Here is a 24,508-nt window from a genome sequence, read left to right on the forward strand (position 1 = left end):
AACGTCAGCTTGTTTTTATATTTGTTAGAGCACACTTTTTTTTCTTAATTCCTTTTTTATCAAAGGTATGTTCATTTTATTTTCCTTGTTTTTCTATTTCACATGAATTTTAGAAACGACAGTTCTATAAAAAATTTTGTATTTAGATGATGTGATTAGGTTTATTTGGGGAGAGTTGACTATTTTATGAATTTTAGTTTAGATGTTAGAATTCAGTAAGATTGTAGATAACAGAAAAACTAAAAGACAGTGGCATAGGCAAGATAGAAGATAATCTCTCATATTCAGGTAAACTGGAGGTAGGGGATCTGGGCTGCTTGTTTGCCTTCTTTCTGTTCTTAAACATAGTAGTTGTGTCCCTACCATATTTATTAGATGTGATATTCCCTGGATTCTGTCCCCCCGGTCTTCATATAGCTTGGTCCTTCTTATTTCAGTTTAAAAGTTGTTATCTTTTATTTTTGCACTAAGCTACAGTTTTTCATTGTGTATAATGCTTGCTAGTAATTTGAGTCATATCTGATTGTATACACATCTTTTTAGAGTGATGTCTTTTTATTTAAGTTTGCCTTCTTGGATATTTAATATCAATATCACTTCAATTATTGTTGAAATGTTGACACTTGTTAAATAAGAGGAGGTATTAGTGTGTGGCATTAAATCTTGGCTTGACAACTGGATGAGGTGTAATAACAGAGTAGTACCTGCCTACTTTTTCATAACTACCTGTTTGAAAATTGTTTTGGTTCATGATTTTTTTCACTTAGAAAATCATATTTTCTATTCTGCTTCTCAGTATACCTGCGATGAATAAGGGAAGCTATATAATTCTTAAACACCAGAGGGTGCCAGAGATTCATGTTTTATTCTTACTATTTTAGAATTAGAAGTAACAAATACAATACCTCTGTATATTTGTATAGTTAGGCCTGTTTAAACTGAACTGGCTATTTGATGATAATTAGGAATTATTGTAGATTTTTTGAAAGTGTGGTAATGCTTTGTGGTTAATTTTTTTTAGAGTCCTTATATTTTAGAGAGAAGTAATAAGATATTTATGGATGAATAATGCATATGTATTACTTCTGTTAGTGAAGCTCTTGTAACAACTAGGAGTTTAATGTGGTTTTTAGAACTTTTCTTTAAAATCCACTTTTAGAAAATAATATAGGAGGTTACATGTTATTTTTGTAGATAGTATTACTCCACGAACATTTAGGAAGAGCAGCTTATTCATTGTCAGATAATGTCAAACAGCTCTAATGGAGGTTGTGTTAACAAATTATACTCTGACCAACAAAGCTTAAGGTAGCATATTTTCACGTGTTCTAATAAACTTAAAAGAAAGTTGCCAATCTAACAGGTGAAAACTTATACAGTGAAACCTCAGTTCTCAAACTTAATTCGTTCTGGAAGGCTGATTGAGAAGCGATTCGTTAGAAAACCGAATCATTTTTTCCCTTAGAAACAAGGTAAATTGCATTAATCCATTCCAAACCCACAAATGATTCCTTGTTTTAACCTTTCTTATATACAGTACATGTCTAATGTACTGTTTAACCTATAAATAAACACTTCTTTTCTTAAATTTATTGAACCACCCCCTACTAGCCTTAAAGAAATCACTTTCAGCATTTGTTCAGGAACTCAGCATGTAGCATCTTAGCTTTTTCACATATCATTGCCTCAGAAATGCTGTCACTGGCTAACTGCTTTTTGTTTATCCAATCAACAGTTTTTCTACCTCTTCTATTGTCTGTGATTGTTGTTTTGTGAGCTTTCACACCCTTAGCAACATCAGCACTCTTGATGGCCTCTTTATATTTTAAAATTGTGCTAATCATCTATTCGCCAGCAACAAAAGCATTCTCTCCTTTGTTGCCTGAGAGACACTTTATGTCTTGCTGAGGTATCAGCATGAAAGGGTTATCAAGTCAAAAACTGAAGTTTTGGGCAACAATGGAGACATTTTTTTCCATGAACAACTTGGTCGAAAACGGAATTATTCAAGGTGGGAGACGTTCGAGAACTGAGGTTTGACTGTATCTTACATTTCTCTTATGAGTAGGATAGAACATCATATATTTGAGTCATTCTAAATTTTCTGTTAACATGACCCATATGCTTTATTTTTCCATTGGACCCTTGGTCTTTTCCCTGGATATTTGTAGGAGCCTTATATATATTAAGGTAATTTTTCCATGATATGAATTACTTCCTTCAATCCTTAGTCTAAGATGTAGGGACTATAATGTCCCCATTTTACTGAAGATGCAGATCTAGAGAGGCTAATTGATTTGCTTTATTTCACATAGATAATAAGTGGCAGATTCGGGATTCCATGGTATACAGTTTGTCTAAGAGCCCCTATCATTTTTACCTTCTGTTCTACTTCCCAGTACATTGTAATAGATGGACAGCACACTGCCTGAGCACATAGAAATTCCCTAACCATTTAAGGATCATTTACATACTATACAAGGTGATAAAGATTTAATATCAATAAAATTTTCTACTTCGAGGTTAAGGCAACTACATTGGTTATTAGAAGACAGAGTAAAACCTACCATAACAGAGTTAAAGTGTGCTCTCAGAAGTTCAAAAGTTGTAGTAATTGGAAAATTCATGAAAAGTATAAAAACAAATTAAACTAGCATTTCTAAAGTAGGCATTTGAAGTAGGTCTGGGATATAGATAAGGCTTTGACAGCTGAAAGATAATAGAGCAAGAGGAGTTGACAACTAGAACAGGAAGTGAATAGCCTGAGAAAAAGCCAGAATCAATAAGAGTTAGTTGATAGTTGAATAATGGGAGGGAAGAGAGCTAGTTAAGGTCATTACCTGGAAGGCCTTGAAATCAGGTCAAGTTCATGGGAACATCAAAGGTTTTGAACAGGAAAGTGATGTGATTCTCTCTACTTCAGAAGAATTAGTAGTCTGGTGCTATTATTGATCTTAAGAGGGTGGGAGAGATTTAAGGCAGACACTAGTAGTGGTTAACTTTATCAAAAGCTAAAGAATTAGATCTGTTTCAGAAGCCAGAATGCAACATATTAATGATAATTAGGTAATACTTTTTCATTTCTGCATAGACCCCTATTACACTCCACACAATCTTAAATTGGAAGCCTTTTTTTCTGAGTTACTCTTAAATTTCTTTTTTGCATGTCTTTGAAAAAATTTTTTTATTTAATCCTCATCTGAGGATATTTTCCCCATTGCTTTAGAGAGAGAGTGGAAGGGAAAGAGAGAGACAGAGAAACGTACACATTGATTGGTTGCCTCCTGCACATGTCCCGACTGGGGCCAGGGATTGAGCCTGCGACCAAGGTACTTGCCCTTGGCCGGAATCGAACTGGGACCCTTCAGTCCGCAGGCTGACACTCTAACCACTGACCCAAACCTGCTAGGGCATTTTTTGTGTCTTTTAAAACAAAACAGATTGTTTTTCACAGAGCCTTCATCATAAGGCACTGCGTTAGACCAGACTTGAAGACGCAGTTCCAAGATTCTCACTTTCTTCTGTAAAATTCAAACCAAACCAGAATCACAAATATGCTTCAACATCAGAACCTTTATTACTGTCCTCGCCTGCCTTAACCTTATTGATAATGCTGCTATAACACTGTGTTGTGTTGTCTTTGCTTTCCTTCAGTCTGCCTCCTTACTTAGAGAAAGTTTTAAATGGCGTGGGTACTATTTATTGTGGCACCTTTTCCTCTTTCCTCAGGAGGGGTCTTCCTCTACTCGTGTTGCCCTCTGTAACCATAGCAATTGACAGATGTACTAGAGGGAGTTGTGTTCAGCTTATGGTCAAATAGAAGGAGGGAAGACAGACAAGAACAAATCTTATTGGGCAGTTAGTTCCCGGCTTATTTGAAGAAAAGGGCTGCAAGAAGATTCTAAAAACCATGGGTCCATCTCCTCATGGATGAATTCTATTATATTCTAGTACTGTGCTAGGTACTGGTAGTAAGTAGGCCTGGTATTGGTCTCTCCAGACCATGCGTGTGATCTTAACAGGGATTATGCAGAAACCCTCCTGTGTGTCTGACACACATCTGAGATTGTAAACAGTCAGTGCTGTGTGCATGTGTATGAAGGCCATGTGTTTTACACCTTGTACAATTCTGATTTTATTTGTAAGGGAAGGATTAGGTTCTATGTCTAAACTTCATCTTAATTTCTATCTCCAGTTTTCTTTCTCTAAATGTTTATTTACTTATTTTGTAAAATATCGGTAATCATTTTCATTGGGTAATGTACAACATTCAAAAGGCAGAAAGAAGTATAATATGGCATAAGTCTTCTTCCTATCTCTGCTTCTGTATTTCCCTCTCCAAAGAATTTCTTCTGTGTCTTTCTAGAAATATGCTATGTCCACGTGTGGGTTTGTGTAATTTTTTCAAGGTGCAGTGTATTTTGCACCTTGGGTTTTTTGTTTGTTTCACTTCACAGGACACCTTGGTGATTGTTCTGTATCTGGTCAAAGAGAGCTGCCTCCTAAGGTCCCTCTAAGTAGGGACCTTAGAAAGCACCTACTCTAAGTTATTCATTTTTCAGAGGAGGAAAACAATTGAGTCTATAGATATAAAGTAACTGGTTAGGATTCTGCTTTGAAGTGAACAGACTTTTCATTGAGGTGTGCTTGGTCTTTGTTTATTAGAGCAGTTTTAGGTCCACTGTAAAATCAAATTAGAGAATTCCTCCTACTTTCACACATGCACAACTTCCCCCTATTATTAATATCCCCAGCCAGAGTGGTCCTTCGTTAAAATTGATAAATCTGCATTGAAACGTCATTATCACCCAAAGCCCATAGCTTAAATTATGGTTCACTCAGTGTTTACATTCTATAGGTTTTGATAAATGTATAATGACATATATCCTCCATTATAGTATTGTACAGAGTAGTTTCACAGCCCTAAAAATACTCTGTAGCCTGGCCAGCATGTCTCAGTGGTTGAGCATCAGCCAGTGAGTGATCCAGGAGATCTTGGTTCGATTCTTGGTCAGGGCACGTGCCTGGGTTGCGGGCTCAACCTCCCATGGGGGACCTACAGAAGGCAGCCGATCAATGATCTCTCATCATTGATGTTTCTATCTCTCTCTCCTTCTCCCTCTCTCTGAGATCAATAAAGACATTTTAAAAAAAAGAAAAGAAGAAAAGAAATATTAAAAGAAGTTGTTTTTTTTTAAAAAAAAAAAACAACAAAAATCTCTGCTGTACTTACTCATCCCTCCTCCCCTTTCACTCCTGGCAGCCACTGGTCTTTTTACTGTCTCCATAGTTTTACCTTTTCCAGAATGTCATATAGTTGAAATTACCAGTATGTAGCCTTTTCACATTTGCTTCCTTCACTTAGTAATATATTTTAAGTTTCCTCCATGTCTTTTCATGGTGTAATAGCTCATATCTTTTTAGTGCTGAATAATATTTCATTGTCTGGATGTACCACAGTTTACTTACTGAAGGACATCTTGTTTGTTTCCAATTTTTGGCAGTTATGAGTAAAGCTGCTACAAACATTCAAGCACATGTTTTTGTGTAGATGTAAGTATTCAACTCCTTTATTAGTAAACACCAAGGAGTACAATTGCTGGATCATATGATAAAAGTATCTTTAGTTTTGTGATAAACTGCCAAACTGTCTTCCAAAGTGGCTGTACCATTTTGCATTCCCACCAGCAGTGAATGAAAGTTCTTATTGCTGCATATCCTCAGCAGCATTTGGTGTTGTCAGTGTTCAGAATTTTGACTGTTTAATAGTGGTATCTTGCTGTTTTAATTTGCATTTCCCTGGTGACAGTAGATGTGGATCCTCTTTTCAGATGCTTAATTGCCTTCTATATATCTATATTCTTTGGTGAGGTTTCTGTTCACGTCTTTGGTCCACTTTTTAATTGGGTTGTTTGTTTTCTTATTGTTGACTTTTAGGAGTTCTTTGTATATTTTGAATAACAATCCTTTATCAGATGTATCTTTTGCATATATTTTTCTCCCAGTCTGTGACTTGTCTTTTTATTCCTTTGATAGTTGTTTTTTTAAAATATCTTTTACTCAGATCTCTTAAAATATATTTTTTTACTCAGATCTTGGTTCACCTTTAGTTTTATGGTCTCCACCATTCTTACAATTTAGATGTTTAGATGTTTCTGGGCATATTTATTTACATAGAGGACAAATTGAGTCTTAGAACCATTCTTGGCCTCTCATACCTCTAACAATACCTCTGTGGTATTTGAAAAGGTAGAATTCAACAATTTACATATGGTTTATTTATAGTCCATATTTCATTTGGTGGTTTGAGATACTGATTTTTTAAAACTAGGACCATTGTTCTTTCTCTTTACTTTGAACTTCTATGTATAGCACTTTACTTTGTTTCATTTCTTTTGCATCTCTTATGTATGTTTTGAATATAAAGTCTTTCCCACCCCAGTGTGCTGCTTTCTAAAGGTAAACATCAGAGGCCTTCATTTCTTGAGCACTTGACAATTAAAATTTATTTCCCTTTTCTGTGCACAATGCATTACCACAGGGAGGTTCATAATTTAAATCTGTTGACATGAAACTACATGATATACCGTATATTTGGCCCATGCAATAAAGAGAAACATCTTTTTTTATGATCATGTTTGTGCAAATTATGTTATGCATTGGTGTATGAGTTATAATCAGTAATATTCTTATAAAGGTGCCGTGAAGGAATTTTAGCCTTTCTCTCTCCTTCCCTTCCTTTCTCCCTCCCTCCCCCTTAAACATATATATTGATTGTAGTACTCTAGCCATGTAGCATTTCTACTAGATAAAAACAACTATTTAATTTTGCTGGTGTAATATAAGGTACTCAGGCATATTTTGTGTTTTATATGTATGTCTTTTATGCATGTGTATATCATTTTACATGTTTTATATAGGCCCTTTACAGCCCTTTACTCAGGGTTGTGGTTTAAGGAATGCAGTTGGTACAGATGGAGCACACCAAATGTCTGAAGCAGAAAAACAAAACTAGTTTTAACCATTTGGTTTCAGAATAGCCAGTCAAGAAAGCTTCTTCTCAGGGGCCTTTATGTAGCTATGAACCTTTGAGGACTAGGCAATTTCTGCTGCCCTTCGTTGGAACAATGGAGTGCACTCGGGAAATTTGAAGGGCTTTTAATCATCTTGGATGAAAACAAAGAAGTCTGTTTTCATTTCTATGTCTTTCATTGTAGGGTATTTGTGGATAACTTAGTATAAGTTCGGAATTACTCTCGGCATATCTCATTTGCTAAACAAAGAGAGGGCAAGATGAGCACTAGAAGACAAAATTGTTTCTCATTTATTTTTCTGAGAGTAAATGTACACAATGGGTAGAGAGAGATACCAATTAATTTTAAAGGCTTATAGGAGAAGAAACCATTCTTCCATTCTTCTCTTGCTTGGATGAATTAAGATCATTTCTTTTGTTATAAGGAGATATCTTAATTCTTTGTTCTCTTAAATCATTCACACACATAAATACCACCACTGCCACTACCAAAAAGCTGTATCTTTTTTTTTTCTTCCTGTTAGAGATGAAGATGACATCAATGATGTGACTTTCATGGCAGGAGTCAACCTCAATGAAGAAAATGCCTGCATCTTAGCAGCAAACTCTGAATTGGTTGGCACACTCGTTCAGTCATGTAAAGATGAGCCATTTCTTTTCATTGGAGCTCTGCAAAAGAGAATTTTGGACATTGGTAAGTGCCAGCTTACGATTATTGACCTGATAGGACTGCCTGTTCCAGGGAAAATGTTACCAAGAAATAGCCTTGGTTGGTCTTCCTTAAACTCTGAGGCTTACATAAGACTGGAAATAATTAAAGTTTCATGGGTGTTACAGAAAGAAATATTTTATTTTAAAAATAAAAGTTAACATTTTATTCATATTTCTTAATATTTTTATATGAACATATGCATATAATATACATTTTTTCTGTCCTGTTTCTTTCTTGGTTAGCCTTTAGACATGTATATGCACACTTAGGTTACAGGTTTGTGTTTATGGAATAAAGACACAGCTATTCAGAGTAATTCCCCCTTTCTTTATCTTCAGTCCTGAAATTCAAACCCACCCTTGCTTTAAAAGAACTAAATTAGAATATTAGTGTTCTTTCTAGGTCCAGTAGCTGTTAGGTGGCTACAGTATGTGAAAGGAAATTCAAGAGAACATACCAGCTTTATTCTGGAGCCAAACAGCTTTTTTGTTGTTTAATGCCAAACTTGAATTAATGTGAAAGACTATAATCTCAAATTAACTGGAAAAAGAGACATACTGGAGAGGTATTGTGTGTGAGACTTAATCTCATTTCTTGAGTCCTGACCCTGGGACTTATTGGAGAGCAGGTCGTCTTCTTCACCCATGTAGAATTTGGGGCCAGTGTTAGTGGCCTTTGAGTATATGTGAGTAGGAACCTTTATTTTATATTGAACGTCTAACACAAAAATACAAAGGTTTCTGATTTTTGACACAACCCACGGTATATTTAAGGACTACAAAGTGCATTACTATATTTTACTTATACTTTTCAAAATACTCAATAAAGAAATGTTTGAGCTCCTACTATATGCCATACAAATTACTACTTTTTAAAAAAATTTTTAATTTAAGTTGGGTATATATTATCTTTCTTTTATCATGAAAGGCTAGCATTTACAAGTAATCCAAAGGATAGGAATTCAGAAGAGCTGATTATAAATGTTTGTTTTCTGTTTGCTTGTGTTTTGCTTGACTTCTCTCTCCTCCACCCCTATTTTCTCTCCCCTGCACCTCTGGCTCTTGTTTTCTTCTTTGCGTATGTATTTTGTACTGTACTTTAATTTTTGAACAAGCCTAAGCACTATATCTTTCTGTGACAGCTTGGGAAATTTCCTAGTATTTGAACTCCTTATAGCCATATAATTATCTAAAGCTTTGGTAGAGTATAAGTAGATACTTAATTTTGTCAACTCCCTACCCCTCTTATATATTTTATTTCTAGTTTGACTTAAGCCTTGATTATAGGATAGGAAAATTTTTAACATCGAAAGAGCATTTTTGATCATTTAGGACAGGGATGAGCAATTGTTTTCTGCAAAGGGCCAGACAGTAAATATTTGTGGGCCATGTGGTCTGTATCACAACTGCTCAACTCTGGTGTTATTACAAAAGCGGCCGTAGACAGTATATAAACAAATAGGCAAGACTGTATTCTCATCAAACTTTATACACAAGAGACCACATTAGTTTGCAGCCTCCATTTGCAAGGAGAATTCTGGGGATAACTATTTGTATTTTCAGTTCTTGATGAAGCACAAATGTCATTTAATATGATGAGAAATTGCAAAACTTACTTATGAATTACTTAGGCTTAAAAAAAGACCACAGAGTGAATGGAGTTATGTATTTCTAGGAATGTTTTCCATTTATAGTAAAATTCCCTTTTTACACAACAGGTAAAAACTAAAACCATTCCTTAGTTAGTAACAAATTATAAATATACCAAAAAAGATTTTTTTGGAAGAAGATTTTTCTCTTAAGTATGTTAGGAGAGTAAACATGCTAGTGTTCTCTCATCTTTGTAATTACCTAAATTAAACTGCACAGACATTCTGTAAAATCACATAACAAGCCTGTAAGCACCAACTAGATCTCCTTAATCAGTTATGTTGACTTTGTGAAAGTGTTTCATTTAAAAGTGGGAATTTTTCTTACAGTAGTAACTTTGTAACTTTGTCATTTTTTAAATAGGTTTAGTAACGATATAGGACATTTGATTGTTCTCTAAGCCCTGGAATTGTTTACAAATCCCAGCCTTGTTTATTTCTAATACTTTAAAATATTATCTTTTGCACAGGATAAATTATCTGTTTTATGAATACATATAAAATTATTTTCAAAGTTTCCCTTCAAAACTAAATATTTTTAAATGTTCATTGTCTTAATTTAAGCATGAACTGGCATGTCATTCCCTGTCTACCCTATGTGTAGTTATAATTTTAATCATTGGATTGTTTTGAAATTGTACTGTCCCTTCGGTAGTAGGCCCCCACTATTTGTTTATGCAGACTGTTTTATTTTTATTTATTTATTTATTTTTAAAAATATATCTTTATTGATTTCAGGGAGAGGAAGGGAGAGTGAGAGAGAGAGATAGAAACATCAATGATGAGAGTCATTGATTGGCTGCCTCCTGCACGCCCCTGACTGGGGATCGAGCCCGAAACCAGGGCATGTGCCCTGACCAGAAATCGAACCCCAATCGCCTGGATCCTAGGTCGACGCCCAGCCGCTGAGCCACCCCCAGCCAGGCTATGCAGATTGTTGTAATAAAGTTGATTTGACTTGGTAGTGTGTTTTCCCCTCTTAAATCTAAAATTGATGGTGAATTCTGTTTTACTAGAAAGTAATAAACTACATTTTGAAGATTTGGCTTAGGAGAAGCTGGATAATTTTATAAATCTTCTTCCCGTCTGGTTTACTGTAATCCGCATTTTGAATTAAATTGAAGATTTGTTGGCTTTTATTAAAGTTTATTTTTGCTATACTCATTCACACTTTGATGAGTATATAAGTACATTTCAGTTACAGTGCAAAATCAAAGTGATACTTTAAAAATTTCTGTGTATAGGCATATCTTCAAAACAAACACAACACTATTAAAAGCTCATTTAAATTATACTGCCTGCCTGGCCGTGTGGCTCAGTTGGTTGAGCGTAGTCCCATGAACCAGGAGGGCACGATTCAATTCCCAGTCAGGGCACATGCCCAAGTTTTGGCTCTGTTCTCAGTAGAAGGCATGCAGGAGGCAGCTGATTGATGTTTCTCTCTCACCGATGTTTCTGTCTCTTTCTCCCCCTCCCTTCCTCTCTCTGAAATCAATAAAAACATTTTTTAAAATTAGACTACCTAATTGCTTGTGTCTTTAGGTTTTGGTCTCTGTTGATATGGGTGGTTTCACTACACTGGAGAATTACTATTTAAATAGTGGTAAGGTTGATTTATAAATGAACTTCTGCCTTTTGGTATGTGTTCCACATTGTTTTCCTAAGTTTATTCCTAGTTAGCAAAAGGAAGAAAAGTTTGGTTTATTTATGGAAGGAGATATGGTGAAAAAGAAGTTATTCAAATGGATGGCTGAAATGACGAGGCTTTGAACCCATTTCAGCTTGTAAGCTAATTACTGGTCAGTTTATCTGAACATAAGCATGATTGGTAATGGACAAAAGGAGTATAGGTATGCCTGTAGACAAGGCATTAACAGAGACTCACAATCTGAATTCATTGAAATGTCATAAATTGTTAACAGTGTCAAATAGGACTAAATGCAATTTTCTATTTTTTTTAATTACTAAAATTAACAGAATACAGCACTGATTTCTACAGTTACCATTTTTCTCTCTGAACGCTAGACTTGATTTGTGTTCTTATTAACTTTGTCCTATAAATGACCTTGCAAGGAGAATGATTCTAGAGGCTAAGTGAAACAATGTCTATATTTTCTGAGGCTTCAGGCTAGGTTTTATTAATATAATGTCTAAGATCTTTGAAGTTGTGACTTTACCAGGAAAATCATAATCTCCAAACCTTTATTCATAATGGGTATGACTTCCAGGGGGAACAGAATACCTGCTGTGCTAATTATTTCAATTATCAGCCTCCACTAAAACACGTAATGGATTTTCTCTGCTTCCACAGGTAAAAGGCATGACATTACGGAACTTAACTCTGATGCTGTGAATTTGATCTCCCATGCAACACAGGAGCGATTGCGAGGCCTTCTAGAAAAACTGACAACAATTGCTCAGCATCGAATGACAACTTACAAGGTAAAGGAAATCATCAGAGAAGTAGAGACTCCTCTCTCTTCTTTGTCATGTTCAGGGTAGCTTTTTTGTATGGATTTATATTCTAAGTATATTTTTAAAGAAAATGGTTGAGACCTATTTCATGTTGGTTGAAAATCAAAGTCTCATTCCTGATTTGCCTTATTTAGATTCACTTACATGACAAATAAAATTAAAATAGAGTTTAAAATGATATCTAAAGCTTCTGTGTCAGTTTAAATTGAAATATGCATCTGTTCTGCCTGAGGCTTCTCCTCCTAAAGCTTTTGATTGGGAAGGAAGATATGTTAGAATAGAATATTGTTTAGCCCTGTTCTCTAAGGTGATCTATATTCTGCTAACATTCCTGTTCCTTTTAATAAGTCAATGATTGCCTTGAATGCTAATACTGATGACACTCATTCTTATTGTTGACTACTTTTATATATAAAACAATTAAATACAAGAATGGCTTGTCTGTCCCTAATGGTGTGAACCAAATCACTTGCTATCATCAAGATGAAAGCCCTTGATTTATTTGAATTATGGTTTTGGGGGAGAGATGATAAGGAATCAAAAATAAAAAAGATAAAAGATAAACCTTTTCCCCCTATATCAAGAAATGTTGATATCTAGGTTTTGTATAATATGGCGTGTGGGTAACCTCATGAGGTTTTGAGTTGGCAGGAATGGTCATTGTGATGATGTCCTAGCTATATTAAAAGGCATCCAGAGCAGTATTAGCTACCATTACCACCGGTAGCTTTCCTGAAGGAATCATTGTGTTTTCTCTCCATTCTGCTTCATTTAGAACGTTGGAAGGGCTATTTATATAGTTGCTGAGGTCTTCACTTGTATAAATCTTTGTCAGAATTTGCTGGACTGACTTTAAAATATGTGATTATTGGAAGAAAAAGCTTTAGAAAACCAATATCGGTATTTCTTTGGTGCATGTTTCTAGAATTTGTTTCTTCTAGGTTATATAATTTGTTGGCATATAATTGTTCATAGTATTCTCTTATAACCCTTTTTATTTCTGTAAGCTCAGTAATGATCCCACTTTAATTTTGATTTTAGTTCCCTTAAGGTGTAAAAAGTAAGTTACTGATTTGAGATCTTCGTGTTTATTTATTTATTTATTTTTTGAAATTCTTTGTTTTTTAAATATATCTTTATTGATTTCAGAGAGAGGAAAGGAGAGGGAGAGAGAGATAGAAACATCAATGATGAGAGAGTCATTGATCAGCTACAGCCCGCAACCCGGGCATGTGCCCTGACTGGGAATCGAACCCTGATCCCTTGGATCCTAGGTTGATGCTGAGCCACGCCTGGCTGGGCTAGAGACCTTCGTTTTTAAATGTAGGCATTTACTGCTATAAATTTCCCTCTGAACAGTGCTTTACTGCATTAATAAATTTTGATACATTGTGTTTTTATTTTCATTCATCTCTTTTCTAATTTTCCTTGAGATTTCTTTGATTCACTGGTGGTTTTAGAGCAGGGATTTTCAACAGGTGTACTGCAAAAAATTTTAAAGCATGTAATATCTGATTATTTAGTCAGAGGCACTGACCTCATTTCCCGTAGATAGTCAAATAAAAAAGCAACAACAGCTGATACAACAGTTCCCGTCCAGTGTGAATGAATCAAAATTATGCCTACTTTTTTTTGTCAGATTGGCAAAAAATATATTTTTTGGTGTGCGGCAGAATTTTAGTAATTAGCTTATGTGTGCCATGAGATGAAAAAGGTTGACTATTACTGTTTTAGAGTTTGTTGTTTAATTTCCACATACTTGTGAAATTTCCAGTTTTCCTTCTAGTATTGATTTCTAATTTCATTTTATTGTGTCCAGAGAAGATTCTTTGTATGATTTAATCATTTTAAATTTATTGAGGCTTGTTTTGTGGCCTACCTTACGGTCTGTCTTGAAGAATGTTGCATGTGCACTTGAGAAGAATGTATATTCTGTTATTGGGTGAAGTGTTTGTATATGTCTACTAAATCTAGTTAGTTTACTGTGTTCTCCATTTCCTTATTGATCATATGTTTAGGTATTCTACCCATTATTAAAAGTGAGGCAATGAAGAATTCAGGTATTATTATTGAACTGTTTCACTTTTTAGTTCTGTCAATGTTTGATTCATACATTTGGCCGCTCTAGTGTGTATATCTTCTTGATGAATTAACTCCTTTGTCTTAACTTCTTTATCTCTTTTAACCATTTTTTACTTAAAGTCTATCTTGCCTGATATTAGTATAGCCCGCCCCTGCTTTCTTTTGGTTTGTTTTTTGCATGGAATATCTTTGTCCATCTTTTACATTCAACTTGTTTATGTGGTTTCATCTAAAGCGAATCTCTTGTAGACAGTATATAGTTGGATTATGTTTATTATCCATTCTGCCAGTCTCTACCTTTTGATTAGGGAGTTTAATCCATTTATATTTAAAGTAATCACTGGTAAGGAAGAACTGCTATTTCAGTATTTTCTGTACACCTTATGGCTTTTTTCGTCTCTTTTTCATTTATTTCTTTTGTTGTTTGTCTGCTTAATTGATCTATTTATTGTGTACTTCTCATTCCCTTTTGTGTGTGTATGTATGTATTTTTTTTCTTACAGCTTTAATTTTCTTTTTAATCCTCACCCGAAGATATGTTTATTGATTTTAGAGAGAGAGAAAGGGAGAGACATTGATGTGAGAGAGAAACATCGACCAGTTGTCTCCTGCATATGCTCTGACTGAACCCTGACTGGGAACCAAACCCACAACTTTTTGATTTATGGGACAGTGCTCCAACCAACTGAGCCACACCAGCCAGGGCTTTTGTGTATATTTTTTTAGATATTTTCTCAGTGGTTACTTTAGGGATTAAACAATTTACCTTCAATTTTGGTATGTGAGGAAATTAGTCTTCCTTTTTGGCTTTTTACTATAGCTTTTAAGATCTTAGAATGTTTCAAACTTGGATTCTCCCCTATTCCTGTCTCAATCACCCTGTTGTTTCAGAGATACATAGTGCACTTTTGTTTACAATGGGCAGTTTCTATACAAAATGTAACGTGTCCAATTTAGTATGGAATAGAATTTTCCCAAGTAGAGTTTACTATTCTGAGTGGTATCCAGAGCTCTATTGTGTACAGCTTTCAGATGGAATTCTTCTGTTGTATGTCAATAGCATATGGTCCAAGGATTTAGTTACCCTTTGCAAAATGAATAGTATTTACCTCATCTGGAACCTTCCTGAATAAATTAGCTCAAAGCTAATACCTCCTTAACTTTCTGTCTTGTACACTGCCTCTCCTGATTGATTTTCCCCTTCTCACCTTTCTGTACACTCAGTCCTCAATACAGTTAATGCCACTGTCTGAATTTGTACATATAGAAAGGCAGCTACATTATCATCCTCCGTTAAACAGAAATAATAATCATTTAGTTATATTTGGATCTACTTCAAAATTATACTTATTTTGTAAACTTTGATTGTAATAATCTGTGTCACAGGTTTGGCCCTGTCTTTTATATTTCAATTAATCCCTGGTAGGATTTATTTTTATTGGTACAGTGTGGGAAATTTTATTCCATGAATTTCACAAAAGCAAGCCACTCCATTTGATATCCGTCTACTTTTGATAATCTTTCTCCTGGTTAGATATAATTGTCTGGTGAATCACAGTCTATAAACTGAGATTTCAGTAAAGAAGTAGAAAGTGACATGAGGTACAAAGCTTTTGATCTTTCTGCCAGGTGTTTTCCCACTGAAGAAAAATTATAGGCTTCTGCATGTCCGTGGCTGTAGAGAAGCTTCAGTGTTTTGTTTTCCGGTTGAAAGGGACTATATAGTGCTTTCTTTAGATGGGATTCACTTGATGGTTTTATCATTTGGTCTAGGTCCTTATATTTTCATTGCTAAACCAGCATAATCTATGACACATGAAGACTTCAGTTAGGCCACTGGGTAGACAGGAAAGAATGTGATAAGATTGGGATACTGTTGTTTAAATAAGGATGGAGACTCAGTAGGAGTAGAGGATGCACTCATATGTTTTGTATGTGGAAAAGTATAGGAAAAATGTATTCGTTAAGCCAGAGGTGGTTTTATCCAAGTTGGGGGAGAAAGAAGAAATCTTAACATGGGAATGAGATTGGGTTAAGGTTTAGAAAGTCTGTGTCCCTTTTTAATTTACTGTTTGTTTTCTTTTTAAAATAATTAAATTGTCAGTAAAATTTCCAGTATATCTGAACACAGAAATGGTAAAGATTAAGTATTTAAGAAACTACCGGTTATTATTTTTATATCTCTATGATTGGCCTATAATGTATTCCATATTCTATCTTGTATTATTTAACTTTAAAAGCACTTGAGAATTCTTTTTATATTACACATGAAGTAAAATAAGTAGCATTAGTACATCCTTGTTCGTTATACTATGTAATACTCTTTTGATCTAGTTAAATACCAACAATAAAAATTTAATTTAAAAAGAATCTTGGACATATGAAATCTCTAGTCCTAGTTAATTGAATTAGCCATAAGCATGGGATAAAACAAAGATGGGAGTGGTGCTGTACCCAGGATTTACACACCAGGTACTGACTATTGGACTGAATGTTTAAAAACATTCCATTTTCCAATTATACAGTCTCTCTCAATCCCTCTCCTATAGCTTGGATGTCTGAATTACTGAGGTGAATAGATGGCAGGATGTCTTAAATATTATTGGGAAAATTGCCCTCTACTGCCCCTGCCCCGCACGTATACACATATTTATATATATTAGAAAGGAGGGATGGATTGGCATATCAGGTAAAGAAAAAACCAAAAGTATTTACATTGGAAAGCACTGTTTTATACTCTAAAATATCAGAATAAATGAAACAGCATAAATTTTATAGTTCTATGGAACAATTAAGACATAATTATACTTCTGTTATGGCTCTCATTTATAAATTGTATACTTAATCTCTTTAACTGTAGGTCTCCCCAAGTTCATAGCTTAAGGGAATCCTCAAAACAGGGTTTAGGATCTTAATGTTTGCCATTTTATCTTATGTTGTTATTTTGATGGACGTTGTATTCACTTGACAAGGTTAGAGCAATCCAACAATGGAAATAAGGGTGAAAACTTTCATCTTTGGTATGTTTTTCAGTGAAGTGATTTTTTTTTTTTTTTTTTTTGGTTTTTGTCTTTCTTAGGCCTAAGATTTAATTAATCATATTAAACTCTGCTCAGATAGACAGTAATTTAGCTAAAAAGATTTATAGTTAAATGTATACTCTTTTGCTTTCTACTTCTTATTGTTAGAATCTACTTGGCTTAATTCCCCCCACCTTTTCCCAATGAAGATTACAGGAAGCTCTTTGAAATTTAAATGTTTAATTACTTCTCAGATTTTAAAGGTGATTAAAGTTATTTTTTTGTTAAGTGTATTTAACAGAAATAAAAATATTACCTCCTGAAAATTTAGCTCCCTATGTATGTTGCTGATACTGCCTTTAGCTGGTTTATAACAATATCTAATGTAGATTGTGTTGCCTAGGATCATCATAAGACTCTTTTTTTCCAGACAAGTGAAAATTACATCCTGTCTAGTGATACCAGGTCACAGCTCAAATTTCTTGAAAAGCTGGATCAATTGGAGAAGCAGAGAAAGGACTTAGAAGAAAGAGAAATGTTACTTAAGGCAGCCAAGGTAAGATCCTACCTGATTTATAGTGAACATGGCCTGGTAAAGAAGTCAGAATTGGCTTTATCATTGGTTGATTGTCTTGGTTTTACTAGGCCTTCAGATTTCTCTGAAGGATTTCTTATAATAAAATTTCTCCAATCCAGGATGGTATGGTACAGTGACTTTGATTTAATTTAGTTTAATGAGATATCTTTTGTCTTCTCATTCTCAGTTTCTATGTGCCTAGCATCATACCTACCAGTCTCCTCCAAAACATGTTTTATACAATTTTCATGGTATTTTTAGTGATATGATTGATATGTGCAAAGTTGAAGTTGAGAGAGAAAAATGTGGAAAGTAGGCAGGCAGACAGGGTATGAAGAACAAAATAAAATATAGGATCCCAGAAATGGGTTAGAGATAGAGTAAAAGAAAGAATAGATGAAGCTATTATTTATTTCCTTTTTCCCTTATTTAAACATTTTCCCGGACTCTTTGGTGCCAGATGGAATGAAAGCTAATTCCATTACAGTTTGCATTTTGTTGCTCCACATTTCTTTGTAGGCCTAGGGCCTTTGTTTGGACACTAGTATTGTTTTTGTGTTTTAAACACCTTCGTTTTAATTTCTAGTGTTTTGGGCAGCCACCCCTTTTAGAGTATTTGTTCCTAATCACATATGAATCGCTTTTTAAGAAACTGTTTATTTTGAAATTATATCATATTTATAGAAAAGTTGCCAGAACTATTCAGAGAACTCTCTTCTTTACCAGGAATCTTTTTTTTCTTTTTTCTTTTACTGTGTGGTAATTTGGAGGCTGGCCACTGGTAAATTACATTCAGTGAGACAATGCTAGACCAGTACTATGATTCCAGCTTACTCTAAGGCTGCATGATGTTCCAGATTCCGTATTTTTAACATTTTACTGCATTTGCTTCATCTCTACCCTTTCTTACACACACACACACACACACACCCATTATCATTCTTTCATTCTTCATTCAATTCAGAGGGGTGTTGTTGTTTTTTTGTATATTCACAAGGTTGTACAACTGTTGTCTCTAGCCTTTTTCTGAAGCTTTTCTTAAATTTATTGGTCATATATAATACATATCGAGAGAAAAAGAGAGAGCCACCAATTTGCTCTTTCACTTATGTTTATGCATTCATTGGTTGATTCTTGTATGAGCTCTGACCAGGGATCAAATCGGAACCCTGGGGACGATGCTTTAACCAACTGAGCTACCCCGCCAGGGCTCTGAACCTTTTGAGAGCAAGTTTCATACATGATGCCCCATCACTTCTAAATATTCTAGTATGTATTTGTGAAAACAAGGACATTCTTTTGTATAACCTTCCAAGTAAACACCTGAATAATATAATACTATCATCTAATCCATAGACCCCATTCAAATTTTGCCAGCTATCTCAAGTCTGTTTCTTTTCACTTCATGGTCCATTTTCCCATTCAGAAATATGTGTTAAATTCATTTACTATTTCTTTTCAGACTCTTTCAACAGGTTTTCTCAGTCTTTCTTTTTCTTTCATGTCTTTGACAGGTTTTAAGAGTATAGACCTACCTTGTGTAGGCTGACTCTCAACCTGGGTTAGTCTGATATTTCCTTATGACTGGACTTACATCATGCATTCTTGGCAGGAATAGATAAAAATGATGCTATGTTCTTCTCAGCTGATCATATCAAAAGGCAACCTTGATCACCTGGTTGTGTGTGTGCCTACCAATTTTCTCCATTTAAAATTTGCCATTTTCGTCTTTGTAAACAATAAGTTTTTCATAGGAAGATATTCCAAGATTATATATACCAGTATATCTCATTCCTAATCAAACCTCTGCATATCAACTTTAGCATCTATAGATGATGTCTGCCTGAACTTTCCACCTCTGTGATATTTGTCATATGGTGGTTCTTTTTTCCAATTATCTCTTCTATATTTATTAGCACTTTTCTATGTGGAAAAGCTTTCCTTTTTCTCTTACTCATTCATTCATTCATTCATACATGCATTCATACTTATCAGTTTGGGCTCATGGATGTATTTGATTCAACAGACTGTAATCCATTACTATCATTATTTATTTTGATGCTCAAATTGCTCCTGAGTGTGAGACCCTTCCAGCTGGCTTTCTGTCTATTAATCATGTCTATCATTCAGTGAACATGTCCTTACTTTCTGGCACAAAATATCGCAGGCCCAGCTTTCACTCTTCCTTCCCAGCCCTGGAATCAACCATTTCTCCAGTGGATTCCTACATCTTTATAGTTGAAGATGATATCCAGAAATCAGTTAGAGCATGCAGTGTGCTCATTGCTGATGTGGTGTCATTACATGTAGGCCCTCTCAATGGACAAACCTAGAAAATACATGTATAGTATTATATGTGTACACAAAGGTATATAAATACAATCATAAATCTGTATTTGTGTGTATATATTATAAAACCATACCTCCAACTCCAGTCAATATCTTAGGGTTCTTTCTAGACTTAACCTTTCCATGTTTATAAATAGTCAGAAACTTGGCTCTCATTATTCTCTATATATTTACTTATGTCCTTAATTTAGATATTTGATCAATGTAACTAATCTCCCAAATAGCAATGCTAGCTGACTCCTCTTGTCTGCTACTACTATGACCACTGCCTTCCTTTTATTGTCCATATAATTGGCTTCTATCCTACTGGCCCATGCCTTGGTGAGTCTCCCCAAGTCTCCCTCATCACCCTTCATTCTTGGCCACTGGTCTGTACCTTCAGGTGCCCCAGTCCACCACAAGGATGTGGGTCACCACGACTTTGCAATTGTGCAACTTCTCACTATCCCACAGTCTCGGTCCCCATGCTGATTTCCTTCTGCAGTGGGAAAAGGCAGCTGGGAGAGGAAGATGCTCTTCCTTGAGTCTTCAAGTATTACAAGCAAGCACACAGCCAATGTAATAAAGTGGTTTATTGGTATTTTATTTCTAATTACTATGCTGTAAACAAGGTCACAACTATTAAATATTTAGTTATTATTGGATATAATATATTATACTTGCTCTCATTGTCTCTTGGCTTTTCCCCCTCTACCTAGACTTCTAAATATGGGAGTGTTCCAGGATTCAGTCCTAGGCCTTCTTGTCTGTCTGTATTCCCTCATAAATTTATATTTCCAACTCAGTCTACATTCTGGAACTCCGGACTCATATAGCTAACTGCCTACTTGAGATCTCCACCCGTTTGGCCAGTAGGCATCTCAAATTTAATGTGACCAAAAGAACTCCTGATTTTCCTCCCGCTCTAAATACTGTTACTTTTATAGGCTTTCTTACCTCAGTAAATGACACCGTTATTCACCTGGTTCAAGCCAGAAAAAACCTAGGATTAATCTTTAACTCTTTTTTCTCTTCTTAAATCTAGTCAGTTCTATTTCTGAAATGTGTCCATCTTCTCTTCATCACCATTGTCACCACTCTAGTCTAAGTCACCTTTCACCTGGACTTTTATAATGTTTTCTAACTGATCTTTTTCTTCTACAATCCATTTTTTATACTATCTTAAAAATAATGCTTTCATAATAAGGCATGTGTGTCTCTGTTGCTTCCCCTTGCACTAAAATAAAACCCAAACTTCGTACCAAATTTGAAAAGGCCTTACAGGATCTGACACCCCCGCCTTCTCTGAGCTCGCCTCATATCACTCACTCTTTCACTTACTCTGCTCCAGTCACAGTGATCTTTCTTTGATTATGCCACTCTTGTGCCTCCCCACCCCCTTTAAAATATTAGACTACTAATTGGGCATCTAAAGCCAAACATTGAGTCCCTTCCCCCTAAATCTGCTGGGGTCTTTATCCTCTCACACAGTTGGAATTATCACCCACCCAGTTGCTTAGACAAAATCCTAGGAATCATCCTTGACTTCTTTCTATTCATACCCCTATATCAGTCCATCAGTGAATCTGTTTGGCAGTACCTCCAAAACATATTTAGAATCTAATCACTTATTATCGTCTTCTCTGACAATAGTCCAAGCGGCCCTCATCTTTTTCCAGTCTTGTATTCACAACATTTGTTTTAGAACACTCCCCTAATTGCTCTGTGTGCCTATGCCACCCGTCTTGGGTCCCTATCTTACACTCTTTGCATAGCAGCCAGGCTCCTCTTTCATTAAGTGTCATGTCAGTGGCATCGCACTCCTGTGCTCCAAACACTCTAGTTGCTTGCTCTTATAACTGAAATTAAACACCAATTCCTTATCTTGGCTTACAGGGCAACACATGGTCTCCAACCTTATCTCCCTCAACTTTTCTCTGTGCTCCAGTAACACAGGTTTGTTTTCTTTCCTCAAGTATCCCAAGCTTGTTTCCATTTTAAGTTTTGGTGATTATTGTGCCTGCTGCTTGGAGTGTTCTTCCCCCAGATCTTTGCATGGCTGCCTTCTTCTTGCCATTCAGATCTCTACTCAGATGTCACTCCTCAGAGATGTCTTCCCTCCCATTTTAGCTAAAGAAGTACCCCCCCACACATGTCTGTCTTCCTGTCACATTATTTTCTTTATAGCTCTTGTCACTATCAGTAATTATTTGTATTTTATTTTCCCCATCATAAATGTTTTACATATTATGTGTGTTTAACTTTTATAAAGTTGTTTTATTCTTATTCTTAAAATGTAAGTTTCTTGGAAGCAGGGACTTTGTCTTGTTATTTCATTTCTATATCTCCAAGGCCTAGAACAGGGGCACACAGAGCACAGTTTGTATTATGGATAATCAATAAAAATTGTTGACTGACAAAGACTTGATGCCCAAGTACCTATTTTATACTGGGGCAAAAAATTACACACCATACATACATAAAGACACATATTTTTATATAAATACATATATACATGTACTGATTCTCTTATAGGTAGAATACTATAGGAGTTTGTCTTAGTTTGGGCTGAAATGAAGTTTTTTAGTAGGTTAGGGACAAAAATGAAGAAAAAAGTTACTAGTTTTGGGTAGAATCTTAATTAGATATTTAACTAAGGTACTGTGTCTAAAATTAGAAGGCACTCTTAAATCTAAGCAATTTCTTTCTTGTATTTTCCTTTAACAAAAAATACTGATAAGCCAGTAAACCTATCAGGTAAGCTTAGTGAAAGAGGAAAATACTTTTGGCTCTTATTTTGTTAGCTATAATTAGCTGATGTTGCATTTTATAAAACAAATATTCAGATTTATAAGGAGTTAGGTATCTCTGTTAGAATGAGAAGAAGGGTACACCTATCCCAAGCATATTTTTCAGTGGACAAATGTTCATGGTATCAGAAATAAAGTTTCTTACCCTTTGTTCCATTATAGCATTACATATAGAAAGTAGCTCTCTTTGTAGCAATCCTGTAAGACTGTTTATTTTTGGAATGCTAAACTGAATCAGTGTGGAAAGTGACATTTAACAAACATTTATTGAACATTTATGCATAGCATTCTGTTAAGTGCTATAGAGGACCTAAAGATGGTAAGAGACTCTAATGGAAACATTGGGATGTATTTTTTTTTAATTACACTTTCGAAGAGAGAGAGAGAGATTTGGTTCAAAGCTAGTCAGGTTCTTGATTTTAATAGTCCTGAAATACCATATGTTTTTTCCCCCCAAAATGGTTTTACCTAAAGATTAGCCAGTGTTGACTGTTTTCATTCATTTAAGCCAGAAATTATTCTTCTTTTCTTTCATCCGTACCATTTGTTTTTTAGTTTTCAGTGTTCCAACAGGAACAACGTCATGCCTCGACTGGACCTGACTGACATTGTTAGCATCATTTTCAGTGTAAGCTTCCTCCGGGCTAGAATTGCAGCAGCCAGTGCAGACTATGAGAGGGCGGGGTGGTAAAGGAGAGAGTACACAGGGCTAGATTGAGGCATTTCCCCCTGGAGCTAAGGTTTTCAATCACAAGAGAAAATTGTCATTTATTAAATATTTAACGGCAACTATAGTGTTTAGATGCTAGTAATTTCTATTAAAATTTTCTTTTCCTTTGATAGAGTCGTGCCAATAAAGAAGATCCAGAACAACTGAGATTAAAGCAGAAAGCCAAAGAGGTAGGACTTTCAAGTTACCATGTTTGTCTTTGTGTTTGAGGGAAGGCTGGCAGCTCTCTCTCCTGGCAATTAGGTCAGGGTTTATTTTGCTGTTGCATACCATTTGCAGAAGCCTTGGGGAAGGACAGGAACTGCTGAAGGCAAGGGCAGTACTTCAAATGAGGTCAATGAGTGATGTGCTCTCTTTTTAAAATTTATTTTCAAGGCTTAGGCCTGTCTAGAAATGGCTCTTTGTAAACTACAGCAGCACACTTGGAGGGATATAATGTGGGATTAAGAAAAAAAAAAGTAACTTCTGAGATTTAGCATCTGGGACTGTACAATAGGCTACATTTTTCCAGGGTAATTGTTCGTTTTGTAAATCTGATACTGCTTATAATTCTTTGGCTGGGAGGCGGTACTGGGATTTAGTTTTAAATGGAAAACGCCTCTGGCTTTTAATTTTCTGGGCCCAGCAGTTTTCTGTTCTGGAATGGAGCCCTTGTTTCACACAGTTCATGTTTAGCTGCAGGGGTTTTAGTTTATAGCTTAGACTGGTTAAGCTTTTACTCCCAGAGGCCTCTGCATAGCAACTGTAGAAATCAACAAATAAGTTCATTTATGTCTGCAGCCTTCTCTCAGTAGCTGACTTTTTACATTTCCCAATATCCATTTCCTGACTTTTCTAGCCCCAGAGAAAAAAGCTCCACTAATTGGAGCTTATTTTAATTGAGCCTTAATATTGGATCTCACTGGAGTTGCCCCCAGAGCTGCTGAGAACAGAAGGAAATGAAAGTACCTAAGGTTGAAGATGTGTGTGTATGGGTGTGTGTGTGAAATTTTTCACTTGACCTACAGATTCTTTTCCCTGCTGAATAAATCATCAAGCCTGTTCACATTTCTGATTAAGGATCTGACAGCAGACAATAATAAAGACAATTGAG

The 24,508-nt window shown here is 35.4% G+C and overlaps 1 protein-coding gene and 1 non-coding gene across 2 annotated transcripts in view; one reads left to right on the plus strand and one right to left on the minus strand.

The window, feature by feature from the left end:
• The window catches only part of TAF4B (TATA-box binding protein associated factor 4b), a 100,447-nt gene that overhangs the window by 48,215 nt on the left and 27,724 nt on the right, over positions 1 to 24,508 (plus strand). Inside the window, exons 10-13 of the mRNA XM_016195917.2 lie at positions 7,558 to 7,727; positions 11,705 to 11,835; positions 17,401 to 17,526; positions 23,529 to 23,585. Coding sequence (XP_016051403.1) covers positions 7,558 to 7,727; positions 11,705 to 11,835; positions 17,401 to 17,526; positions 23,529 to 23,585 — 484 coding nt within the window. The remainder of the gene's footprint in view (positions 1 to 7,557; positions 7,728 to 11,704; positions 11,836 to 17,400; positions 17,527 to 23,528; positions 23,586 to 24,508) is intronic.
• Positions 18,298 to 18,481, minus strand: LOC148092762 (small nucleolar RNA SNORA23). The gene has a single exon (XR_015714896.1). It is a non-coding gene; the product is annotated as a small nucleolar RNA SNORA23 (small nucleolar RNA).

The sequence above is a fragment of the Miniopterus natalensis genome, chromosome 7 (assembly GCF_054644295.1).
Source record: "Miniopterus natalensis isolate mMinNat1 chromosome 7, mMinNat1.hap1, whole genome shotgun sequence".
Lineage (NCBI taxonomy): Eukaryota > Metazoa > Chordata > Mammalia > Chiroptera > Miniopteridae > Miniopterus > Miniopterus natalensis.